At 37.9% G+C, this 22,117-nt stretch overlaps 1 protein-coding gene across 3 annotated transcripts in view; it reads right to left on the bottom strand.

The window, feature by feature from the left end:
• The window catches only part of WASL (WASP like actin nucleation promoting factor), a 71,760-nt gene extending 52,339 nt beyond the window's left edge, over positions 1-19,421 (bottom strand). For all 3 annotated transcript variants that reach the window (XM_058426313.1, XM_058426316.1, XM_058426321.1), the window contains exon 1: positions 19,146-19,421. In XM_058426313.1, the coding sequence (XP_058282296.1) occupies positions 19,146-19,262 (117 nt within the window). In that variant the 5' untranslated portion in view covers positions 19,263-19,421. The remainder of the gene's footprint in view (positions 1-19,145) is intronic.
• Positions 19,422-22,117: the final 2,696 nt, after the last annotated feature.

Consider the following 22,117-nt stretch of genomic DNA (forward strand, 5'->3'; position numbering starts at 1 on the left):
TTAATGACAGTGGGGAGGGATGGGAGGAAGAAAATGGGAATATTGTGTTCTAAGGTATCTCCACTATTCACAAAGCACTGGAGTATAATTCAATACTAGATTGAGATTAGTTGTACATACATATTGCAAACTACAGGGCAACCACTTAAAAAATTGTAAACATAAGTACAACTGCTGTTAGAAAAAGAGAGACAATGGAATCACATAAAATGCTCAATTAAAACCAAAGAACAGAAGAAAAAAAAAAAGACTAAGGACAACAAAAACAGTTACAGTTGATATTAATCCAACTGCCAATAATCGTATGTGAATGGTCTAAATACACCAATTAAAAGAAGACTGTCAGAATGGGTTAAAAAATAACAACCCAACTCCACATAGTCTACAAGAAACCTATTTTATTTATTTCCAATTTTTATTTTAGGTTCAGGGAGTACATGTGCAGGTTTGTTATATGGGTAAATTGCATGTCACAGGGGTTTGGTGTACAGGTAATTGTCACCCTGGTAATCAGCATAGTATCCCACTTGTAGTTTTTAAATCTTCATCCTTCTCCTACCCCCCATCCTCAAGTAGGCCTCGTTGTCTGTTGTTGTCTTGTGTCCATGTGTACTCAATGAAGACACCCATTTTAAATACAAAAGCACACAGATAAATTAAAAGCAAAGGGGTAGAGAAAGACAGACCATGATAACACTAACTGAAAGAAAGCTGGAACAGCTATATTAATTTCAGGCAAAGTATGCTTCAGAGTAAACATGTATACACACACATACATACATACATACATATATATATATGTATATATATATATATGCACACACACATACCAAGGATAAAAAAGGACACTACATAATGATAAAAGAGTCAATTATACAAAAAGACATAACAATCTGTAATAAGTATGCAGCTAACAATACAGGTCAAAATACATGAGGCAAAAGCCCACATAACTACAAGGACAAATATAGACAGATCCTCTATTTTACTTAGAGACTTCAACACTCCTCTATCAGTAACTGACAAGTGGGCAAAAAATCAGGAAGGATAGAACTGCACAGCACCAATCAACTGGATCTAGCTGACATTTATTGAATGCAGCATCTAACAGTACAATACACATTCTTCTCAAGCACATATGGAACGATCACCAAGAGAGACCACATTTTGGGCCATAAAACACACCTTAACAAATTTAAAAAGAATAGAAATCACACAAAGTATGCCCTTAGACCATAATGGAATGAAACTATAAATCAGTAACAGACAGGAAAATCTGGAAATATTTCTAAACATACTTCTAAATAATTCATGAGTCAAAGGAGTCAAGAGAAATTTTAAAATATTCTAAACTAAATGAAGATGAAAATATAACTCATGAAAATGAGTACAATGCAGCAAAAGCAGAAATGTGCTAGAAAAGAAAAAGGATTTAAAATCAATAACCTAAGCATCTAACTTACGAAACTAGAAAAGACCAAATTAAACCCAAAGTTAGCAGATGAAAAGAAAAAAAGAATTATAGCAGAAATCAATGCAACTGAAAATAGAAAATCAATACAGAAATGAAAGTCAATAAAACTGACAAGCTTCTAACCAGCTTAACGAAGAAAAAAGAGAAAAGACACAAATTACTAACATAAAAACAGAAGAGGAGGACGGGCGCGGTGGCTCACATCTGTGATCCCAGCACTCTGGGAGGCCAAGGCAGGCAGATCATAAGACCAGGAGATTGAGACCATCCTGGCCAACACGGTGAAACTCCGTCTCTATTAAAAATACAAAAAAAAAAAAAAAAAATCAGCCAGGCATGGTGGCAGGCGCCTGTAGTCCCAGCTACTCAGGAGGCTGAGGCAGGAGAATGGCGTGAACCCAGGAGGCGGAGCTTGCAATGAGCCCAGATTGCGCCATGCACTCCAGCCTGGGTGACAGAGCGAGACTCCGTCTCAAAAAATAAAAAAAATAAAATTAAAATAAAAAAAGAAGAGGCCTATCACTATTGATCCTCCAGACATTAAAAGACTAACAAGGAATATTTTGAAAAATATTCCTTTTTTCAAGGAAAAATTCGTGCCCACTAATTTTAGTAATCTAGATTAAATGGGCCAATTCCTGGAAAGACATGCTCTATCAAAATTTACACAAAAACTAGAGAATCTGAATAGGCCTATGACTATTTAAAAATTGGATTAATTATTAATAACCTTCCAAAGCAAAAAACACCATAGCAGATGATTTCACTGGTAAATTCTCCTAAACATATGAGGAATACATGATAGAAATCTCTTCTAGAAATATAAGCAGAAGGACTACTTCGTAACTACTTTGTAAAGCCAGGATTAAGCTAATACCAACATCAGACAAAAACCTAACAACAAAGGAAAATTGCAAACCAATATCTCTCATGAACAAAGATGGAAAAAAAATCAACAACATATTAGCAAATTGAACCCAACAATATATAAGAAGAATTATACATCAAAACCAAGTGAAATTTACTCTAGGTATGCAAGGTTGGCTCAACATTCAAAAATCAACTAATGTAACCTATCATATCAATAGGCTAAAGAAAAACCAAATGATCATATGAACAGATCCAGTAAAAGCATACTCATACGTAATAATAAAAAAAAAAATCTAGGCCGGGCGTGGTGGCTCACGCTTGTAATCCCAGCATTTTGGGAGGCCGAGGCGGGCGGATCACGAGGTCAGGAGATCGAGACCATGGTGAAACCCCGTCTCTACTAAAAATACAAAAAATTAGCCGGGCATGGTGGCGGGCGCCTGTAGTCCCAGCTACTCGGAGAGGCTGAGGCAGGAGAATGGCGTCAACCTGGGAGGCGGAGCTTGCAGTGAGCCGAGATCGCACCACTGCACTCCAGCCTGGGCGACAGAGTGAGACTCCATTTTCAAAAAAAATAAATAAATAAATAAATAAATAAATAAAAATCTCAAAAATAGCAGGGAACTTCCTCAACTTGATAAAGCATTTCCATCAATAACCTGCAGCTAACCCCATACTTACTGCAGAAAAAGTAGACTGTTCCTCCTCTAATACTGGGAACAAAGTAAAAATATTTCCTCTCACCACTCCTATTCCATATCCTTCTAGAAGTTCTAGCTAATGTAACACAATAAATGGTATACAGATTGAGAAGGAAGAAATAAAACTGTCTTTGTTTGCAGATGACATAATTATCAATGTAGAAAATCCTAAAGAATCAAAGAAACAAAAAATTTCTGGAAACCAATAAGCCTTTATATCAAGCAAGGTTGTAGCATACAAGGTTAATATGCAAAGTCAACTGCTTTCCTGGGTACCAGGAATGACCAATTAACACCTGAAATTAAAAACACAGCACCACTTATATTAGTACCAAAAAAAAATCTCTGTATAAATCTAATAAATAAGTACAAAATCTATGACTATAAAATTTTGATGAAAGAAATCAAAGATGACCTAAACAAGAGGTATTTCAGGTTCACACAGGAAAAAAATACTGCTCAAATGTCAATTTTCCACAAATGGATCTATAGATTCAATAGAACCCCAGTCAAAATCCTAGTTATTTTGTGGATATCAAAAAACTGAAAGATACAGAAAGGAAAAAGACTCAGAATATTCAACACAACGCTGAAGAGTAAGAGTAACATCAGAGGACTGACACTACCTGTCTTCAAGACTTACTATAAAGCTGCAGTAATCAGGCAGTGTGGCCTTGAGAGAAAACACAAATAGACAAAATAGATTGGTGGCCCAGAAGCAGACCCATAGAAATGCAGTCAAATGATCTCTGACAAAGGAGCAAAGGCAATCCAATAAAGAACTAATAATAATCTTCTCAACAAGTGGTAAAAAGCTAGACATCCACATGCCAAAAAAAAAATCAAATCTAGGCACTGACCTTACAACTTACACAGAAATTAACTCAAAATGGATGAAAGATCTAAATGCCAATTGCAAAACTGTAAGAGTTCTAGAAGAGAACATAAAACAAAACCTGGGTGACCTGGGGGTCGGTGATGACTTTTTAGATACAATACCAAAAACATGATCAATCCATGAAGGAAAAAGCTGATGAACTGGATGGACTTCATTAAAATTAAAAACTTCTTTCTGTGAAAGACACTGATAAAATAATGAAAAGACAAGCCACAGACTCAGATAAAAATAAATGTGAAACACACAGGTGATACAGGAATTGATTCTGAAACAGATAAAGAACTCTTAAAGCTCATCAATAAGACATAAACACACCCAATAAAATATTTGACAAAGGACCTGGACATCTCACCAAAGAAGACATATAGATGGCAAATAGTCATATGAAAAGATGGTCAACATCATATGGCTTTAGGGAATTGCAAAAGCAATGAGATATGATGGCAAAACTATTAAAATAACTAAAAATCCAAAACACTGGTAAAACCAAATGCTGGTGTGAATGTGGAGCAACAGAAACAGGGAGCCAGTCTGTAAAGGCTACATACTGTATGATTCCAACTATATGACATTCTGGAAAAGGCAAAACTATAGAAAATGTTAAAAAAAAAAAAAATCAGTGGGTGCTAGGATTTCAGCAGGGAGAGGTGGGAGGAATAAGTGCAGTGCAGGGTATTTGTAGTGCAGTTAAACTATTCTGGTATGACACTGTAACGGTGGACATGATGCTATGTACTTGTGAAACCAAAACCCAATGATCTGTACAATACAAAGACTTAAACCTAACCTCAACTATGAACTTTAGTTAATAATAATGTATCAATACTGGATCATCAATTGTAACAAACTTACCTAATACAAAATGTTATTAATAGGAGAAACTGCAGAGGGAGTAGGGAAGGAGACAGAGTATATGGCAACCCTTGGCACTTTCTGCACAATTTTCCTGTAAATGTAAAACTGCTCTAAAAAATAAGACTGCTCTAAAAAATAAGACTATTTCATTTTTTTAAAAAATGCAAGCCAGCTACCTATATTGAGCAAGCAGTCCTTCAAATATAAATATAAACAAACAACCAAGAATAATAAGACAGCTGAGGAAAACCAGCAGCAAAGAGTAGAGGGACTACAATGAATACACAGTGCAAGTGACTGACCAAAAAAAAAAAAATTCAATGGGAATTTTAAAAAATCTATCTGTATCTTCAGAAATGTTTAGTTAAGTATTATTGTAAAGAGCACACAAAAGAGCAGGTTGCTATTAAAATAGATCAATTAGCAATTATACAAATGACTTCATGGAAAAAAAATAGCTTCTTACCATCAAAAATTCAAGACTGATTAAAAGAGTCAAGGTAAATTTTACAAAATCTGGCATTCAATCAAAAGTTTCCAAAAATGCAGAAAAACAACAACAACAACAACAACAACAACAACAAAAAACAGGAAAAGATGACCCATAGTGAAAACAGGAATAAAACAGAAACTGACTCAGATGATAGCAGACAGGACATTAGAACAGTTGTTATATCTGTAGCCCATATATTTAAAAATGTAGCTAGCAGACAGGACATTAGAACAGTTATATCTGTAGTCCATATATTTAAAAATGTAGCTAGAGCAAAGACTGGACATATATTTAAAAAACATGCAAATCAAACTTCTAGAAATGAAAACTACAATGTCTGAAATGAAAAATACAGTGGACGGTTTTAATGGCAGATTAGATATTGTAGACAAAATATTTGTGAATTTTAAAACATAGCAACAACTGCTATCCAAAAGAAACACAGAAAAGGAAAAAGCGAGGAGGAGGAGGAAGACGAGGAGGACAGAGAGGAAAAAATGCTGTACAGCAGTGAGGTATGGGACAACTTCAAGCAGTCTAATATATCTGAAACTCAAGCCCAGCAGGGCCAGGGAAAGAGAACTAGATACTTGAAAAAAATCATGTCTGAAGTTTCCAAATTTGATGTAAACTTAGTTAAAACCCAGCACGATAAAGAGTAAGAAAACTGCATGAAGGCACATCATAATCAGATCCCTTCGAACTGGTAATAAAGAGAAAAATCAGAAGAGCAGTCAGAGAAAAAAGATACATTATGTACAAAAAATTAAAGAAAAAAACAGCAGCAGATTTCCTGTCAGAAATAATGCAAACCAGAAGATACTGGAGCAGTATCTTTGAAGAACAGAAAGAAAAACCTATCAACTTATAATTCTATTCCCAGAGAAAATGTCTTTCAAGAATTGGGATAAAATATAGACTTTTAAGTTACATCAATCTGAAAGAATTTATAAGTAGAAGACCTGCACTACAAGAAACATTTTAAAAGAACCAAAGAAAAAAATACTTCTCCTTCTCACTGCAAGAAAATGATACCAGAGAAATACCTAGATCTAGACAGATGAATTAAGGGTACCAGAAATGATAACCAAGTGAATAAATAAATACAAGGTTTTTTTCCCTTACTATTTAAATGTCTCTAAAAGATAACTGAATCTTTACAGCAAAAACTACAAAAATGTATCATGGAATTTATAACATTTGTAGAAGTAAAATACATGGCAACAATACAGCATAATAGTCGGTAGGGCTACGTCACTGGGTGATAGGGATTTTTCTGCTCCATTATAATCTTATGGGACCTTATCACATATGTGGTCCATCACTGACTGAAACACCATTATGTGATACATGACTGTACCTGGGTATTATTTTGTACTTCAAAAAAAAATGTTAAAGAAATGGGTAGTGTATATATAAGAACAGTATAAAAGTACAGACGAAAACAAGACAAATACAGAAGAAAACAAGACAAATAATAAATAAAAATTCTTGCTTTCCAATGGAAAGCCTCAATATGTCAATTCTTCCTAAATTAATCTACAAATCCAATGCTACTCCAAATCAAACCAAGTGTTTTTTGGTAGAGGATAAAGCCTTAGAAAAAAACACTAAGCATATGCATATTAAAATAGCCAGAAAATATTGAAGAGTAATGAGAGACTTACTCTTATCAAACTGTATCATCATTATGAAGCTACACTAAATTAAAATCCAGTGTACTGGCCAAGAAATAAACAAATGAAAGAAACAGAAGAAACTTCAAAAATTAGTATAAGACTTAGGGCTGTCTAATCTTTTGGCTTCCCTGGGCCACATTCAAAGAAGAATTGTCTTGGGCCACACATAAAATACATTAACACTAACAACAGCTGATGAACTTTTAAAAAATTGCAAAAAAAAATCTCTGTTTTAAGACTGTTTATGAATTTGTTTTGGGCTGCATTCAAAACCATCCTGGGTCACATGCAGCCCATGGGCCACGGGTTGGAAAAGCTTGGTCTACGTACTCCTTGTAATTTAGTAAATTATAAAAGCAGCATTTCAGACAGGCAAGGTGGCTCACACCTGTAATCCCAGCACTTTGGGAGGCTGAGGCAAGCAGATAACGAGGTCAAGAGATCAAGAACATCCTGGCCAACATGGTGAAACCCCATCTCTACTAAAAATACAAAAGTTAGCCGGGCGTAATGGTATATGCCTGTAGTCCCAGCTACTCAGGAGGCTGAGGCAGGAGAATCTCTTGACCCAGAAGGCGGAGCTTGCAGTGAGCAGAGAGAGTGCCACTGTACTCCAGCCTGGGTGACAGAGCAAGATTACGTCTCCAAAAAAAAAAAAAAAAAAAAAGCATTTCATATGGGTGGGAGAAAATAAATTGCTCAATAAATGGTGTTGGGAAAACTAACTAGCCATTCATAAAAATAAAAAGCTGGATTTCTATTACATTCATTTTCCAAATTCACTTCAAGAAAGATTAAAGATTAAATGTTCAAAATAAAACCATAAAAATACCAGAAAAATGTGAGCAAATATTTCTGCAATTCTGAGCTAGGGAACTTGATATGATAATAGAAAGATTATTCCACTTAACTACAAAAAATGTTAAACCTGTACAATGACCAAAACCAAAGATAAATTGTCAAAAGATAAATGACAAACCACAAAAAAACTATAATATAGAATTACTATGTTTAACATATAAAGTGCTCCTCCAAGTCACTAAGACAAAAACAAATAATCCAATAGAAAATTGGTCTAAGGACAAGAAGAGGCAATTCACAGAAGAAATATGAATGGTCAACTGACATGAAAAGATATTCGGTTTCACCAAAAACTATGAATTGAACAATAAGATGTTTTCACCAGTGTGAGACTATCTATAGGGAAAACGATTACATCCATTAATAGAGGTTAATTACACATAAATATAACTTGATATAAAGCAGTAATATATTAATAAAAAGGATGCAACAGATATAAACACGGAAATATATATTAATACATATATTAATAGAAGTGAAAAAGTTAAGTTGCAGAACAATATGTATACCATGTTTCTAGGAAATTAAAGAGAATAGCACTTTAGCACTTGGCCAAAGCCATCCTCTTCCAATGCTGCTAGCCAAGTAAAATATTAGCTAGACTGTTCCCTCTGTAATCTTGAGCTTGACACCTTCACAGATCTAATTCCACTCCCACAGCCGCAATAATCAACACTAGAGTCCAAAGTTCTAGTTCCTACTATCTAGCCATTTATAGTATGAGGTTTTGTTGTCATCCAGAATTCACAAGCCAATTAAATATTGCCAATTTTTTCTTCATATGTTTTTGGTATCTAGCCTTGGAATGACAACTAGATTTCATCTATCGTGAACCTGGACAATTGGTAGTGGTTGCCTCTAGGAATACAATAAGTAGTCAGAGACCATGTCTGAACTCAATAGGAAAAAATGCTGTGATTGTTGGTGTCTGCCATGGACACCTGGATCAAGGACTTAGTCCTTTTTTTTGCTATACATCAGGGGTGTCCAATCTTTTGGTTTCCCTGGGCCACAATGGAAGAAGAAGAATTGTCTTGAGTCACACACAAAATACGGTAACGCCAATGATAGGTGATGAGCAAAACAAAAACAAAAAACTGCAAAAAAAAAAAAAAACTTACAATGTTTTAAGAAAGTTTATGAATTTGGATTGGGCCACCTTCAAAGCTGTCCTGGGCCACAGGTTGCACAAGCTTGCTCTAGAGGCTGCCACAATTCCAGGTTTCTTAGTCAGATCTGATGTGCTGAACTAATAAATAAGAAATTTAGTAAACAATAAACTATTACTCAATTATTTCTGTTATGAATAATAATTTCCAATTTTCCTTCTCCAGATCCTTCCTATCTTGAAATTTCTTGAAGGAATCTTAGTGTTTTCTTACTTTCTAGTGAATAAAGTTCAATCCTTAAGATTTGAAGTTCAAAGGTCTTCCAAAATCTAGCCTCAATTTACTCTTCAAACTTACCATCCACTATCTGCCCAAGCAAATGTCGTTCTCAATTCTAGCCAGCCAGTCTCCTCAATACCTCCTAAAATTCTATACACATTTTCTACCCCAAACTTTTGTTTACACATTTCCCAATATAAATACTCCCCAACTAATGATGGTTCCACTTACAATTTTTCAGCTTTACAATGGTGCGAAAGCAATACGCATTCAGTAGAAACCATACTTTGAGTACCCATGCAACCATTTAGTTTTGTACTTTCAGTATGGTATTCAATAAATTATGTAAAATATTCAACACTTTATTATAAAACGGGCTTTGTGTTACATGATGTTGCCCAACTGTAGGTTATTGTAAATGTTCTGAGCACATTTAAGGAAGGCTAGGCTAAGCTATAATGTTTGGTAGGTTAGGTGTGTTAAATGCATTTTTGACTACAACATTTTCAACTTACAACAGGTTTATCAGGACATAATCCATCATAAGTAGAAGAGCATCTGTACCTGATAAGCTGCTTCCTTGTTTCTGACATCAATTCTCTAGGCTATTTAAGGTTTTTTATATTCAAGTCTCACAATGATATACCTATCTCTCCTCTCTATTATTCAAATCTTTTATACATTTATATACGAGTGTGTATATGTGTGTGTGTGTGTGTGTGTGTGTGTGTGTATGCTGTGCATAATTTTTGTCTTCCTCAGCTATACAGTGAATAACTGAGGGGTAAGACCTGGATTTTCCTTACCGCTCCCTCATATTCCAAGATACTGGGAGGGTGTTATGTGCTCAGTAAGTCCTCAAGACTTGACTATGTTTCACTAATAAAAATCATTTCAGTTTCTAGCTCGTTTATGCATCAGTTTATGTATTAGTAAAAGAGTTGATTGATAAGACTTATATATCTCATACATATGTCAGATATATCTCATATATTATCTTTTATATATATATATCTTTCATTTGATCACATTTTCTTAAGGGGCTTTTCTGTATTTACCTCATTACTCTACAGTCAATTATTTGGTCTCTTTAAAAAAAGGGTTACAATTCCTCTACAATGCATTAACTCCAAAGAGACAATAATGTTTTCTAATTAGTTTTACTCTCCTATATGCTATTATATCAGTATAACTCTCTAATACTTCTGAGACTACTAACGTAGATGCAATAAATAAGATTTATTTTGTATTATACTACATTTATGAATATGGTTAAGTATGCCAAATGTCTCCTAATTACTAAATACTTAATACAGCAGGTCCTCAAATAACATCCTTTTGTTCAACATCATTTTGTTCAATGTCCTTTCATCATAACTTTTTTTCTTTTTTTTTTTAAGAGACCAGGTCTTGCTATGTTGCCCAGGCTGGAGTGCAATGCCCTCATCATGGCTTACTGCATCCTTGAATTCCTGGGCTCAAGTGAACCTCCTGCCTCAGCCTCTGGCGTAACTGGGACTACAGACATAAGCCACCACTACCAGCTATTTTTTCTTGTAGAGATTAGGTCTATGTTGCCCACGCTGGTCTCAAACTCCTGGCCTCAAGTGATCTTCCTGCCTCAGCCTCCCAAAGCACTGCAATTAGAGGTGTGAACCACCACATCCAGCCCATTATTAACTTTGATGAGAAAAGAAAATCAGTTTCCAGCTGGGGCTGCTGTCTGTGTGGAGTCTGTAGGTACTCCCCATGTCTATTGGGTTCTCTGGGTACTTGGATTTCCTCCCACATCCCAAAAATGTGCATGTTAGGTTCACTGGTGTGTCTACATTATCCAGGATAAGCAAGTGTGCGAGTGAGGTGTGGGTGTAGGTATGAGTGCATCCTGCGATGGGATGATGTCCTGTCCAGGGTAGGTTCTTGCCTTGTACCCTGAGCTGCCAGGATAGGCTCCAGCCACCTGAGACTGAAGTAACTGGGTAAATAATTATATTGTTTTTATTACTCTTTCTTAAATGTGTTACAGCTCATATTTATTTCATTAATTAATATTAGAAGTGTTTTTGTCTTTATTTAGAAGGTTGGTGACATATGCTACAAAAACTTAGCTCTTGTTTATATCAATTACCCTATGGTAAAACTGGTTTCATTATGTTTCACCTAAAGTCACGGTTTCCAAGAATTCATCAACGATGCTAGGTGACCTATAAGAATTATATTTTTAGTTAACAATGTATATCCTATTACTGTGACTATGAATGTATAAACTTTTGTTTCTAGAACCTTTAGAGTAAGAGTGAACTCAACAAAGCTATGACTTCCAGACAGAATAAATTATAACAAAGCTCAACTCTTATCTGCTCTTTTAAAATTTGTTTTTCTACTCAAAACTAGAATGGGCTACCATTATACTTCCATTAATATTATTTTATTTATTTATTTATTTATTTATTTATTATTTATTTTTTTTTTTGAGACAGCGTCTCGCTCTGTCGCCCAGGCTGGAGTGCAGTGGCACAATCTCGGCTCACTCCAAGCTCCGCCTCCCGGGTTCACGCCATTCTCCTGCCTCTCTGAGTAGCTGGGACCACAGGCGCCCGCCACCACGCCCAGCTAATTTTTTTTTTATTTTTAGTAGAGACGGGGTTTCACCGTGGTTTCGATCTCCTGACCTCGTGATCCGCCCGCCTCGGCCTCCCAAAGTGCTGGGATTACAAGCGTGAGCCACCGCGCCCGGCCAATATTATTTATTTTAAAAATCTATAGAATATGGACAAAAGTGAAATACACGAGATTACTACAAGCATGCATTTCCTTAGGAAAGTCTTGCTCTTACCACTTTTTATAAAGACTTTTAAAAAATCTTACTATAGAAGACTAGAATACTGACATACGTGGTAGGAGTTGCTCAGCAGCAAAACAAGTAGAACCCGGCTCCTCTGTACTTCGGCCAACGCTTAAGTAGCTCCAATTCTGTATGTTATGAGGAATACTGAATGTCCTAATCAAACCTACTCTCTAATCAAGACTTTATTTCTAGACTTTACAATTTGATATTATTCACAGATACAATTTTTACATTAAAAGATAACTTTTTAAAAAAATAGTGTATTTTAAATAAAATCCCTACAACTGTCCACAACAGAGAGATGGCCAAAGAGTGACTGGCAGAACTTGGTGAAGGAGACACTGTTCAAAGGGCCCAGTCACATCTTTCCCTCAAGAGCTGTGCTTTCTAATATCTAGAGCACAGCAAGAACAGAAGTTGAATAAGCAAGAAAGACAGTAAAAGATAAAACCCAGCCCTTTGCGTCTTAAAAGGATGCCTAATTTTGGCATTCATTTGGGTTTCAGAAAAGTTCTGTCAAAGGTTCTAGTGTCTCTTGGTATGCTGTTTCAGGAATACAAAATTCACTAATATAATAAGCCATAATTTCAGCATGTTGTCCAGTGCATTAAAAAAAAACATTTGGTGTTAGCTCACGCCTGTAATCCCAGCACTTTGGGAGGCCGAGGCGGGCGGATCACGAGGTCAGGAGATAGAGACCATCCTGGCTAACGCGGTGAAACCCCATCTCTACTAAAAATACAAAAAATTAGCCGGGCGTAGTGGCGGGAGCCTGCAGTCCCAGCTACTCGGGAGGCTGAGGCAGGCGAATGGCGTGAACTCGGGAGGCAGAGGTTGCAGTGAGGTGAGATCATGCCACTGAACTCCAGCCTGGGTGACAGAGCGAGACTCCGTCTCAAAAAAAAAAAAAAAAAAAAAATTAAGAAAACTAAGATTATTTTAATCACACGAATAATCCCCACAGTAACCTCAATTTGAATCAGTCTCTAAAATAACCAAGTCAATTCACTATAACTATTAAGTCTACCACTTAAACTAAAAACCTATTATTTTAATATTGGAAAATAAGCAGTAACATGTAACACCTATCATATCACTAATAGAATTTCATCCACAATTAGGATTCTAGATGGAATTGGTTAACAAAAGAGAAATTCTTAAAAATAATTCCATCTTAACCAAAAAAGCAGTTTCTAATAACCCAAAAATACATTATAATTACAAATAATAATAATTCTAAGTTAGCTAAGAGTTGGTAATTCTACTACTAATGCCTTTTTATTCTCTTTTTCTTTTATTCACTCTGCTGTTTTAAAAGTGAAATGCCTATTAAATTATAATGCTTAGAAAAAGGTGAATTAAAAATGGGAATTTTCAATGGAATAATTCAGGATTATCTACCTTCTGCTTAGATATATGCTATATTAGTCTCTGCTGTGCAAAACACATATATGCTAGAGTTAACATTAGGCCTGTTCTTTCCCTGCTAGAGTCCCTGGCATCTAGAATAGTTAAACTGATTAAGCATTAAAGCTGGAAAGACTGTGGAGTTATCTTGTCCAACCCCTCATTTTCAAATTAGAAAAGTGAAGTTCAGAAAGGGAGAAATGGCCAGGCACAGTGGCTCACACCTGTACTCCCAGCACTTTGGGAGGTTGAAGCGGACAGATCACCTGAGGTCAGGAGTTCGAGACCAGCCTGGCCAGCATGGTGAAACCCTGTCTGTACGAAACATACAAAAATTAGCCAGGGGTAGTGGCACATGCCTGTAGTTCCAGCTACTTAGGAGGCTGGGGGAGGAGAATAACTTGAACCTGGGAGGCGGAGGTTGCAGTGAGCCGAGATCGTGCCACTGCACTCCAGCCTGGGCGACAAAGCAAGACTCTGCCTCAAAAAAAAAAAAAAAAAATTCCTGTTCACATTCACAATGTATGGTAGCAGAGCATGGACTAAAATACAGGAACTCCTAACTTTTTCATCAGGACCCCTTTTCTTCCTCTTCAATTAGCAGCCAGGGAGGCTCAGGCTGCCCAGACACTCCCCAAAGAGATACATTCAAGCTGCTCCTTAACTTTTAATTCACACACTCTATAATTAACTGACTTTAAAATTGTTAATTTACCTAACTCAAAACAAATACAATATAGAGTTGAAAATTTTACTCTAAATCCTCCCTGCCAGTAACAGGAAATCTAAACTGGGCACTGAATGGTATTCATAACAACTTTCTTTCATATGCTCCTCCAAACTCCCAGAATACTTTGTGTCATGGACTCTAAGCATTTTCCATAATGATTGTATTACTCTTTGAAATCCTTGACTAAGCCCATTTTACAAATCTAGACATTAAGACTGAGACTAGTTAAGAAATTTCCCTGTAGTATAGAGCTAAGAATAACCAGAAACAAAATTCATAACCCTGTTGGACTTCTCTGAATCTCTTCTTGTGCTTATAGCTACGCTGCATCACATACATTTTTGTGCTCATATTTTTCCTCTATACTGGACAAGGGTATCTTCTCATCTTTGTATATTCCAAGTCCAGTGGATTTTAACTTTTATCTTTCCTTACTACTGAAGGTGAAATACATTTCCAGCCTAAACTTTCCACCAGTAGTACCTTACTCAGGCCATCATCAATACAATGATCCCTCTAAGCATATCCTTCCCTCTATGCCTATTTAAGAATCCCTACCCAAAAGGTCTGATTTAGAACACAAACAAACTACTGTTAGACAACTGTTACCACCTATATTAGTTCAGCAGCAGAACTAAACCATTTCAGTTGCTTAATAAATGAAGACTGAAGTCCAGATACCATGTGCATTAGAAACTGAAGGGCTTAACAACCTAATCAAGCAATGAGAAATGCAGAATCAGCTCCTAAAAAATAAACAAGTGAGTAATTATAATTATTCAATCAATCAATAAGTATTCACTGATCTGTGTGCTAGAAGTTATAAAAATTATAGAAGACTACCTAGGCATAAAGTCTATCTCCAAGAATTATATATAGTGAGGAAACAAAAAACTAAAGAAAATAAGCAAGTTAAAACAAGTGCTGAGGAGTTAAAGGAAATAAAGATTAAGGTTGATTAATAAAAATGGCTTAAGTATCACTAAATCTTGAAAAACCAAACCAGGTGAGTATGGCAGGGAAAGATAATGCTCAATAATATTATCAACCCCAATCCATATAAACCAGACATGGCTGTAGAGACGTAGTTTAATGTTTTATTTTTTCCTAATCCTTAGTTTCTCACTTATTTAGGACTACATATGTTGAATTTCACTTAGCAAAATTGCTAATCTTGTTTATAACCTTCTGAAATTGTTCTACCTTCTTAATACTACCAGCTAATGAATGGCATCAGAACTATTTATGTAAAAGTACATATCATGTATTTATGTATTACAATGAAATCTCAATTTCCACAAAATGAATTTTTAGAAACTATGGTAAAACAAAAAATTTACTGATGATCTGCCTCCTCCATGAAGCCAATCACCAATCCAGAGTCTCATTAACATTCAGGCATATTTGCAGCGAATGAGAATAAAAATATGTTTCTGTATACTTTTTCTGCTGGTGGTTATAATGCCTGCCTTTATTGAAACTCCCTTTCCCTCACCTTCTATATATAACCGGGACTAATTTCTGCTGGGGACTTTAATTGTTCTTGAATTCCCAAAGTACTCTTTTAATTCAGGCCCTCATCATATTTCACCTGCAATACTATAAATCAACTGTCTGATTTCCCTTGTCTTTCCTTCACAATCTTCAATCCACCTTCTATACTGCCTCTACCTTTCCCCTGAAAATTTTCTAAGTCAAGTATGATCTTGTGAGTCCCCATTAAATAGTGCAATACTTCCTCAACTGTATCTCCTTCTTAGTTGTGAAATGTATACTGGTATCTTAACCGGTCAGGTAAATGCTGTACTAAAAGAATTTGGTTTAACTTAATTTAGCTTCAATTTGCAAAATATAGACCAAAAATTGAAGAAAAATCTATTAAGATTTCCAATGTGCTCAAGGATTATCCTATCAGACAACGCGGACTTTAGCAGTGGTTTTCAAACTGTGATATACTTTAGAATTTTCTGTCAAGCTTGCTAAAAATAGACGTGTCCAAGCTTCACCTCAGATCCAGTGATTCTGAGTATTATCTAGGAATTGGGCCTAGGCATATGCATTTCTCATAATCTCCACAATGATTCCAATTCATACCTAAATCTGAGAGCCCAAGCAGAAGCCCTCCTTGCTCCCTAACCTAACAAACTTATTAGTAGGTCTCCTAACTTTTCAAGCTGTTTCATACCTCTCATCAGCCTAGGAGTACCTGTTTAAATATAAATAATCAGTTATCCATTTTAAAAAGCTTTTACTCATCCTCTCTCCCACCATTCTCTCCCTTAATCCCCTAAACCTTTATAAAAATAGTTTCCATATATTTATACACAGTCTTAATCCACACAACTACCCCATGAGATAGTCTCGTTTTACAGATGAGAAAACCAAATCTAAGATAGGAAGCTTAAGAAACTTGTCCAAAGTGACCCCCAGTTTGAACCCATATTTGCTTTTACAAAGCCAAGGCATTTTCTATCGTGAAAAGCAGCCTCTTACACATCACTCTGAAGCAGACTTATCAGTTTACACGTTTCCCTTTTTAGACCTAGTAAGCTCCCTGAGGACAAGTATCAGCCCTTCCAGATTTTGACCTCAACATTTATTCAATACATGTTTGTTGAATGAAAGAAGAAATGAAGCTCCTCCAGAGCTCCGACTATAACTGCTTCTGTTTCATTTCTTGAATTCTTAGATAGAGCTCTGAGTATACTTCAGCCTAACACATTTGGTCTGACCTGTAAATCTTATTGCTGGATTTATTATGAGACAATATATTTCAGTAATGTTTTAAACGACAAAAAAAAAAAAACCGGAATAATCAGCAAAGGGAGGGAAAGATTATTTCAAAAATTAAAATATCACTCTTACTTCACTATTAACTAGGGACTTCAAATATTGAAATTAGTATTTGCAACGACTTCATCCCACAAAAGCAGACAACTGAAACTGTGTGGTTTTTAAATGACAGAAACTCAAAAGGTAAAGTTGATTAATAAAAATGGCATAAAGAAATTAAGCACTGAATACTGACAGCCTATTCAGCAATCCACTTACACTAACCAACGTGCAACATCATTTTTCCCCATCACAGTATTTTTCCCCATCTGCCATTTTTCGAAACCAGTAAAACTATAGGTAAGCACAGAACAATTAGTATACTTGTGTATAAATGTAATGTCCTTTCTGCCTAAAGTTAATGTGTCTGGTATGTAGACACAGTACAACTACTTCCTTTTTGGTACAGGTTACATAGCTAATCTACTAAACCAGCAACTGAATTTTTTTTCATTGGAGGTAACTAACATTCAAAGTGCTGGAGATTTTCCTAAACTGAACATATTAGTGGTGCTTTAAGAATCTTGTATTTTAGTTTTTGGTGAAAAAGGCAAAGTGGTTATTTCTTTAACACCACTTTTAGAAATAAATCAGTAACAAGAAAAAAAATACCCTTCTAAAACAACATGATGTAGTGGAAAGTACAATGGGATGGGACTAGGTGTGGGGAGTCCTGGTTTTCTAGTTCTGGTTACATTATTAAATTGCTGTATGACTTGGACTCACTGGATCAGTTTTCTCATTTGTTGAAAAAAGTGTTTGTGAATGCGGAGAGACTTAAAGTTGTTATCCAAAATTCTCGTTTTGAGCCACTCCTCGTTTCATCCTCCTAATCAGGAAACTCAATGTTCTCTAAGGTCTAAATTCCGAAATATGAAACACATCTGAAATTGAATGGAACGATTCAATCTCCAACCGGATGTCACAAGATACAAAGGGTGGACTCCTATGAAGTTAACAATCCAATAACTTTCCAGAAATTGTCTAATCCTAACTTCTTAAAGAAGCAGGTGAAATCTGGTTTGGCGTACCTAACATTACTTAAAGGAGTTATAAAATGGTATTGCTCTATTGAAATTTCCGTGTTTTCTGGCTTCCAGTGGCACATACTCTGCAGGTGCTAGCAAACAAAGTGGAGAGAAAGGGACCCAGCCAGTATTTCAACAAATCACACTTCAACCCAGTCACCGCAGTATGATCCCGACAAGGCCTACACCACAGAGCAGAACCTCCCCACCCCCAGAATTGCCAGCAGCCAATGTAATGAATGCTTCCGTCAACAACACACATTCCCCTTCCCACAGCAGAACTGCTCACTCCCAACCGGCCATCTGGGGTTGGAATTGGCCGCACAGCACCAAACTAAGAATCATTCTCGGCCCCAAAAGCCAAGAACTACCAGAGATTGAGGTTTCCCTGCGCATGGCTACGGGGAGAGCAGCACCCCCTCCCACCAATGGGGGAAAAAAAAAATCAGTGGGAAGGAGAGTAGAAACCAGGCCTAGGCAAGGTTGCTGGAGAAATAAATCGTGTTTCTCTTTAACGAAGAGCAATAACATTTCTTGCACCCTCTCTAATCCGAAGAGAGCCCAGGCTCTTGCACTCGACTTCATTCCCTCTTGGAATCCTAATGGGAGATTAAAAACCACCTTCCTTCCCCGACCTATCCACTCCTCAAACCTGGCATTGTTAAGGAAGGTACCCCCAGATCAAGCAGTAGGAGGTGAAGCGAGAGCTAGAACAAGGGCCCAGATTCTGGGACCAAGCGGCTCTTGCAAGAAAATCCCCTTGTGGCCTGAGAGTAAAGTTTTAACCAGCAGCAAGGGCGCGGACCGAGACCCGGCCAGGCTGGAGGACAGGCCTGCGGAGGTGACACTCCCTTGTTCTCCAGCAGCTCGGGGAGGCGGCGCCCGACCGCCACGGCCCGCACCCAGGGAGCGGGGCGAGGGCGCCAACGAGGGGCCGGGGCCGGGGCTGGCGGGAGGCCTAGCCCACAGCGGGACCCTCCCCGCGCCGCTCCCGCCTCCTTCCCCACTCCCACTTCCCGGCCCCCAAGCCCGGGCCCGTGAGGTAATGTCACGGGTGGCGACGCGGGTCTTGTCCACTGACCACACATTTCTTGCCGAGGAAAGTGAAGAGGGACTCGTTCTCCTGCGGGGTGAGCAGCAGGGACCCCACGTTGGTGACCCTCCGCGGCGGCGGCGGCTGCTGCTGGACGGAGCTCATGGTTTCGCCGGCGGGGTTGGGAGTCCAGGGCCGTCTCCTCCCGCGAGTGGGCGAGAGCTCGTTCCCCCTCTCGGTGACAGGGGCGGGGAGAAGCGGAGTCAGAGGCGCCACATCTCGTAGCTCCTCCGGAGCGGGGAGGAGGACGAGGTCGACGGAAGCAGGCGCTGACGGCGAGCCACCTTCGGACCGCTCTGAGAAAGGGAAGCTCCCGGCTCCCGCCCGGCCAGGCTAGGGCCGGATGGTCGTTGTCCTGGCACTCCGGCGTCTGCGCTAAACTCCCAACTCCTCCCCCAACCCTCCCGCAGCGGCGGCCGCGGCCGCACAATCCAACATGGCAGCGGGGGCGGGCGAGACCACAGGACGGGCGCGGGGGAGCGCGCCGGAAACGCGCGGCTGGGGCCCGGGAGGAACCCCCCCACTCGGCGGCGGGCCTCGCGGCGCCGGCCTGAAGCCACGCCCCCTTCCGGCCGAGGCGCGGACCGCGCGGAGCTAAGTGGAGTCCCGGTTGGCTTGGGGCGCAGGCTTCCAACTTCGTACTCTGGCTTCTGGCGTCTCGGCTCGTCGGTTGGGTACCCAGACCCAGCTACTGCTGCTTGAAGAGAAGATGGATGGAGACTCCTCGCCGTCGCTGCGCCGCCGGCCTTCCCTGGGCGGACGCACACCTTTGCGAAGCGTCAGTGAGGACCCAGGGCCCCTCCTTGGAATAGCTCTTATTTCTTAGGCGGTGCAGCGTGCAGCTCGCTCTGCGGGTCCTAGAGGCCTGCGATCTGAAGACTGAAACCTGGGAAGAAACGCTCTCCCCTGTGCTCCTCGCCGGCTTCGATAGGAGCTGCAGGTGCCTGGGATTTTCTCAAACTTTGTCCCAAACTTCAGCTGTGGGAGTGGAGGAACAAACAGGCCTTTCCCAGAATTGTGAAAGAAATCGCCCTGATGGATGTAACAAAAACAAATGCACTTGACTTCCACCGCCTGCCTGGCGTGTCACGTGGGTTTAATGTATGTGTCACATTTAAATTCAAAGTATTTTCTTCTAAGGGCCTGGACACGTTTTTTTTTTTCTCCCTGTATCGTGAATTTGGAAAATACCCCAGGATATTAAAAGTTATCTAAGATAACCCCCTTTGTTCTGTGAGTTAAATACTAAACGGCTTAAGACGAAATTTTGGAATATAGAGATGATGATGCAGACTGCAGTGAATTATAAAATATGCATCTCACTGTTCTCCACATTAAACATTTTTGTTGCATAAATTCATGTCTGCTAATTGCTTAATTTCAATAAACAAAAAAGTTGTATGTTAAACTTAAGACATGTATAACAATTACACTTTGGTAAAATTGTTGGATGTTAACATCTCTGATAGCTCCCAATAGAAATCTCTGATGTACTAACCAGACTGATAAACCATTATCATGCACTTTGAAAATATTATAAAACATTAAAATTAAAGCTGCCCTTAATGAAATAGGCTGAGCAACAATAAATTTACAAAGGAAAATAAGAGTGCATATCCTTAGGAGTTCTCACATAAAATATGGAGATTTCAAAATTAAACTTGATTAATAATGTTAGGGTAAAAAGTGAATTAAAGCAACAGGACTATTTATAAAATAATTAGATTTAGAAAGCAGTAGTAGAAATACAAGCCTGGAGTTGCCTCTGAATTACATATTTAACAAACCTAGAAGCTAAATCAGTTTGTCTTTTATCAAAACTGCAACTCCTGTAAGTTGAAAGCACAGTGACAAGAGAAAGCATTACAAATTCTTGAGAAATAATAGAAATTAAAGCTCTTCTTTTCAAACATGTGAACAAGTATCGTACCAGAAGTATAAGATTCAGATAGGCCCATGTTGTAGTTCTTGTTATGAGTCTTACAACCCTATGGACTTTGGACAAGTCACTTCTCTGCGTCTGTTTCCTCATCTGTAAAATGAAAATTTCTGTTTCATACAGGTATAGTCTAAATAGGGATAATTACACCTACTTCAAAGTTGTAAAATACAAACTTACAACTAGATAGGAGGTATAAGTTCTAGTGTTCTGTAGCACTGTAGGATGACTATAGTTAAAAATACTGTATAGTTTCAAATAGCTAGAAGAAGGATATTGCATGTTCCCAAAACCAAAACAAAGACGTTTTTGAGATGATAGATATGCTAATTACCCTGATCTAATCACTATACGTTATATGTATTGCAACATCACTATGTACCCCCATAAATATGTACAATTGTGTATTAAATTTTTTTTAAACTAAAATTATAAGACATTAAAAAAAGATACCACATGTAAAGTACCTGATACGTAGCGGTTACTCAAGTATTAGTTGTCGGCCATTGACAGTCCTTGCCAATGGTCTTTTCTGCTTTCCCTGAGCTAAGGGATCAAGACAATATATGTCTTCTTACCTTTGTTCTAATTCTGACTCTTCAAAAACTGTCCTTCAAATATACAATTGTACATAATTTTTCAAAAATATACTGAAGAACTTGATAGCAGAATTTCTGATTAGGCCATATATTATGTCAAATAGGCTGCATATATCCCAGTATGCCACAATAAAACTTTTTTTAAAACTGTAAATCCAGAGATAGAATCCTATTAGCTTCTAATTTAATAAAAACTGAAAGATTAGCAAATTTTATGTTAGAAATACCAGCTTTTAGAACTTGTAGACCACCAAACTATTTTGAAGACAGGAAAGAGTAGTGGGAGAGGGCCGTGAAAAAAAAAAAAAGGGCCGTGAGATGATAGGTGACTGGACAGTAGCTGCGTTGAAGAAGCTATCTCATTCTGAGAACGACTGAGTTCCAATCATTTCACAACCTCTTACTAGCCTAGCCTATCTATT

The sequence above is a fragment of the Hylobates moloch genome, unplaced genomic scaffold, assembly GCF_009828535.3.
Source record: "Hylobates moloch isolate HMO894 unplaced genomic scaffold, HMol_V3 SCAFFOLD_1, whole genome shotgun sequence".
Taxonomy (NCBI): Eukaryota; Metazoa; Chordata; class Mammalia; order Primates; family Hylobatidae; genus Hylobates; species Hylobates moloch.